Below are 5,538 nucleotides of genomic sequence, written 5' to 3'. Positions count from 1 at the left end.
TTCGAAGAAAGCAACTACACATTATGATGCAACAACATAAGTTGAATTCCATGTATACAAAAAAATAATAAAGCAAATGATGTAAAATAGATTTCAGCTTCACAATGTAACTGGTATAATCTCCCTAATTTAAATCTAAAGTTTTTGGATAACAACTGAGTTTGCCAGTCCAGCTTGTTCAATAGTCTGATCCAAATCAGTCAACTATTTCGATGGAAACCCAACCGTTTGAAGTTGGTAAGCCCCGGATCCACTAGGCCTTGACGCTTCAATGAAGCCGCAGATATCTCTTATCATGTGGTGATAGTTAAAACATGATACCTTTCATGTACCATCTGCCAACTTTAGCTGAATCAACGTAGAAGGTAGTGGTTTGATCAACTACTAGGCTTGTGGTTGGGGCTGGAGCAGTAATAAGAGAAGAGACAACAACAGTTGGCTCCGCGGATGTGATATTGCTGCTGCTATCTAAGGTTCTTCCAACTCCCTGAAATGGGAGATGACCCCTGTCTGGTACCTGGAGAATTATTTCAGTTAAAAAGTATAAGAGGGAATCAAGGAAGAGGCAGTGAAAAATCAATGTGAAATCGTAGTAGCAGGTTGACGACCAACAATGGGAAGATGGAGGAGTAAGCACATATAGTGTAGTTTTCTTCCTTTCTTAGGAGATTAACATGGATTGCAGCACCTTTATTTGCTGGCTGCAACTCCCTGGGGCACTCAGACCTCCCGATGCTCTGCATTGACATAAACAATTAATAACAAGAAGCAGTAGTCAAGACTGATGTTGGCATAATTTGGACCAGTTCCATGTCTGAGTTTTTATTATAAGATGCAATTAGACTCTGAACTCAACAGACTTGATAATCAAACTGTAGAGAAATGTTAAGAATACTGAACCTTTAGCATTTCGTACACCCAACGAAAATCATTGAGGACTAGTTAAATCAAGTGAAGGGCACACCAAAGGATCATATTGATAATATGTATATGATGGCGAAAATGACCAAGTTTTCGGAGAGGCTGAAAAAAAAAAGCCTACAAACTTCCTTTTTACTTCCAACAGTACCTCCAAAAAGGATGCATTTGCTGGATCATCTAATCTTGGCAAGGGACCATCATCTATTGTGAAACCATTGCTTCAGAAGATGATATTGTGAGTAACAACTTCAGGCTGCTGAGGAGTAGAAGACAATGTCTCACCAGAAAGTAATCTTGCGGTTCCTGTAAAGCTTCTTGAACTTGAAGACGGCCGAAGGTGCTCAACAGCTCTTTCAACAGCTTCGGCCTGGCTTGCTTGATTGAATATTGCATCAATGTCATTTGCTTTGAATGGATCTTGAACAAGCATTCCACTATACACCGAAAGAATTAGTAAAATATAAAGTAAATAGTTCAATAAGGTTACATTAGCATATTCTATGGCTATTACGGTCCAAGTCCTATGTAAATAAAAGGAGCTTTATCTATATCTAAGACAAGAAAATTATCAAGTATCACCATCAACATCAAAACTTCTATAAACTTGCAAAAGACCAGGTAAATAACCATTGTTTTGCACCTAAGAAACAAATAATCCATATATTCAATCACATCTTAAGAACCTGCTTATGGTTTGTCAATTGGTTTCATCTTAGAAAAATCAATTTCTAATGGCTTAAAAAGCCATTTTTAGTGTTTCCCACCCAACCACTTTTGGGAAAACAATCAAAACATATCAAATGAAAATTTCATATGTAAATATACCCTCTAATTATGAATGCTTCCAAAGTGTATGCACGTCTACGGTTCTAAACTTCACATCACCTAAAGGTGCATAAGAGATGCTGCAAATACTTCCAAACAATTGCCACAAGAAACACACATTGTTTAGCAAAGCAGAACAAAAACAAAATTCCAATACTTGTTCCCACGATGTGGTGCTCTAGGGACGCATCTTTATAATGCTAAGAAACAAAAGGTTTTAATTACTTGTAGCCAGGAGTAGCTTCAGATTGAGGTCATTGCCACAACTTATATTTCTGTCTTTTGCTCTGCATTCACGGAGAAAAAACAAGAAGTACAAAGATAACCCTTTTCAAAATATTCTTTCTAGTGTTTTCTTGGGGAACTCCAAATTTTATGTTGATACTCCATTATTAATGTTCACCACTTCTAACTAATTCTATGTTTTTTAAGAGATAAGTGTTCTTCATGTAAAGCAATAGGTATTGCAACCAAAAGATACAAAAATGTTTACCTTCTTATGCAAGATTGAGCTTTATCATACAAAAAAGAGCCCAATTATTCTTTCTTGCCAGAATTCACAAGATGCAAAGCATGCAACATCCTAATGCTCAGACTTCATTTCTTCCTTGTCTGGATGCTACAGCTTATCAATTGGCTGCTTAAATTTGTTCCATTACTTAAATAACTTGTAAAGAAAGACTACCAAAATGCTCTTGCAATTGTCGCATTGTTGTTACTGTCTATTTATTGTTTATGCATATTAAACTACAATTTACATGAATAAAATGTTGAAGTTGTCACCTATTAGAGTGTCTTTTTGGGTAGTTTCCCAAGCACCAAAAGCTATCTGTTTAGTCATCAATATATTTTTTTCCTTTTCCATTTTTTGGGTCAATATAGAGCTTACCAATCCTATATATTTTGGGATCTTCCAGTTTCTATACCCAACACTATCACCATTCTCCAGCAAATTACACATGTTCTAACTATCTTTCATTTTCTAGTTATTTACAAGACAATAGTTCCCTTCCCCTTAAGAAAAAGCCTCTCCGCCCCACATTCCATCACTTTCTTCTCTCTCCTGTCAGTCACCAAATAGCAAAGACCAAAACATGGACAGGACATTGTATTTAATAGTGTAAATTGGGCCTTTAAGTACTACTACTTTAGTTTCAATCCTGAAGAGCCAAAAACAGCATTCCGGACACAAAACAACACACCATTCAAATCTTATGATCTAATACCAAAATCTAAAAAGGACCAAGACAGGTTCCAGCTCATAGAAAAATGTTTGGAACCTACATTTTAGGTCTTCAACAAGATTGGACCGACCAAGCAATGAACCAGCAAAAATCAAAACATTGACATTACCACTCAGTAGCATAAATTGGCTTTTAAGTCTTAAAAGGGATACAATTACTTCAGTTTCAATTTTGAAGTGCCAAAGAGTCTAAAACAGCAATCAAGATGGAAACAAATCCACAATTTAGATCTTTTTATCCTTTTCTAAGATCTAAGGAGGCTATCACAGGTTCCGACTCATTGAAAAATGCTTTGGAACTTATGCTTTAGTTCTTCAACAAGATAGCACCACATGTCATTAGCGCACTCAGTCTCTACATATGCTTGTCAAAAAATGAATGTAAATGATTCAGACTAAATAATTTATAAATGACAAGGTGTAGCTTTAATCTTCCCACACATTCGTGACAATTGTGCATGCACCTTATCCAACAATTAGTGAAAGCCACTCCATACAACACAAATGTGTTTGGCAATACTGCAAAATCCTTCAACTTCAAATTGCATTTATATATGAATCACTTCCACTCACCTCCCTATACATTCTTTCAACTAATTCTCTGGAAAAAAATAAGTCAGCTATAGAACAAGCGAAGAGGGATTCCCACCATGCTAAAATTGCCACATCTACGGATGGGACTCTTTGACCCTCCCAAAGGGCAACTGGTTAAGTTGAATAATGGTACTAAGTCAATGCTATCTGCTATTCCATTCAATCAAGAGACAATGTACTACTAGATTCCAAATTTTCCAATTATCTATAAATAACATCATTCAAAAAATTGCCAAGAGGAGTTGAAGCAATAATTGGCACAAAAAACAATAAGTTATATCCAAATAATCTCCTAAACAACAGACCAATAGCCAAGTTGCTTTACTTTTCGCTTTCTACCCATTCGTAAGATCTCAAATAGAAACCGAACAAAATTGGAAGCCAGATATTAAATAGTGCAAAAGATAAAGATTTTATAACTTAAGGAACAATCACAAAAGGTTTTCAATTAGCAAATGCCAATTGATAAACACAATTTTATATGCTCTGTAGCATGCTTGTAGGCGGAAACAATATTTAAAAACAATAATGAATCCATTAACTCGGGAAGCACAATATACCAAGCAAATTTGCGAAGTAATCTAAAATCACAAAAATTACAAAATACGAAAGGGGAAATCGAACGCCAAGTAAAAAAGCAAAAGCACCAAAAAATTACCTTTTTTTCTCCACTGGTATAATATTCTTGAGGCACATCAGAGTCGTCATCAGAACCATCGTCACATCTCGGCTACCGATTGAGATCAACAAGCGTCCTAGTCTCACTTCTCCTCTCCGCCCACTAGCTCCGGTACCACCGATGGAGCTTTTCGAATTCGACGACTTTAGATTATACTGAGAATGGCAAGGAGGTAGAGGAGATAGTGATCGAGAGTGAGAAGGACTCGAAGACTGAGATTGAGACTGTGAAGGAGAGTAGGACTCAGACTGAGTTGGCGATCAAGGTTGCTGAGTATACGGTGGAGGGATTGGTGGCTTTGAGATTAAAATTGTGGGATTCTAAGTAAAATTGGGCTTCCGATTTAGAAGCGGCAGTGATTTCACAAAAAGTGCTAATTAGAGAGCTGTGGTTGAGTGTAGCTTCTTCTGCTTCGCTTTCCACTGGTGGTAATGACCGTTGATTTTCCATTATTCACTGGAGATTAAGATATGGTTTCGGCGTCGAGGATCGGGAAAGCGGCGACGAAGATGGAAATTTTGAATTTAGGAATTTGTGTTAGATGAGTTATTTATTTTTCTTTATATATGGGGATCGACCATGTTTGACTATCTAGTTATAGAAATCTTATACTCCCTCCGTCCCACTTTGATAGTCCTGTATTCCTTTTTCATCTGTTCTAAATTATACTAGTTCACTTTCCAATTGAAGAATGTAGTTGTATTTTAATTTTTCTAAAATACCCTTATTCAATATAAGTAGTTGTTACTATAAACCTACCCCATTTAATGAGAGTTGATTCTTTTTTTACCATCAATTCAAGTTCCCATAAAGTTGTACCATATTTAATGTGAGGGTATTTTAGAAAAATAGCAATCTAAATTTACTTTTCTAACAAAGTTAACTACTTTTTCTTAAACTGTGTGAAAAAAAAACAAAACTATCAAAGTAGGACGGAGGGAGTATTATTTAGTCTAATATAAAAAGAAAATAAAAAAAGTAGAAATAACACAAAGGATTTATCAGGGAGTCGTTGGTCCAAAAGGGGGTTAAATTCTATTCCTTTCACTTTCATTCTTCCATTCATTATTAAGATGAGATACCCTTATCTCATACTAAAAAAAAAGGAAATTATTAAATACTAAATTTAGTGTTTAGTAACGGGATTCATAAATTTTCGAAAAAAAGTTTCATTTAGTTCAAGGAACAAGACAAATAGAATCTCTTCATCATATGATTCGATGAAATATCTTGAAATTTATGTAGGTGTATATATAAGTAAACTTTTTTTTGGTGA

The 5,538-nt window shown here is 35.5% G+C and overlaps 1 protein-coding gene across 5 annotated transcripts; it reads right to left on the bottom strand.

Moving 5' to 3' along the window:
* LOC113689963 (plant UBX domain-containing protein 4) lies at positions 1–4,808 on the bottom strand. Of its 5 annotated transcripts, none has more exons than XM_072050822.1 (5): positions 4,242–4,808; positions 1,204–1,355; positions 1,070–1,122; positions 609–737; positions 1–517 (listed from the first exon to the last, which is right to left on the bottom strand). In XM_072050822.1, exons 1-5 carry the CDS (start codon positions 4,298–4,300, stop codon positions 308–310), a joined length of 603 nt encoding a protein of 200 aa, XP_071906923.1. In that variant the 5' UTR covers positions 4,301–4,808; the 3' UTR covers positions 1–307. The 5 variants fall into 5 exon arrangements, 3 of the variants coding, with proteins under 3 accessions (XP_071906923.1, XP_071906925.1, XP_071906926.1); XM_072050824.1 differs by having other exon boundaries at positions 323–517; positions 613–737; XM_072050825.1 differs by having other exon boundaries at positions 323–517; positions 689–737.
* Positions 4,809–5,538: the final 730 nt, after the last annotated feature.

Source organism: Coffea arabica, chromosome 5c (assembly GCF_036785885.1).
Source record: "Coffea arabica cultivar ET-39 chromosome 5c, Coffea Arabica ET-39 HiFi, whole genome shotgun sequence".
Taxonomy (NCBI): domain Eukaryota; kingdom Viridiplantae; phylum Streptophyta; class Magnoliopsida; order Gentianales; family Rubiaceae; genus Coffea; species Coffea arabica.
Note: the sequence above shows the minus strand (reverse complement) of the source record. Positions and strands in the feature narration are given on the sequence as shown.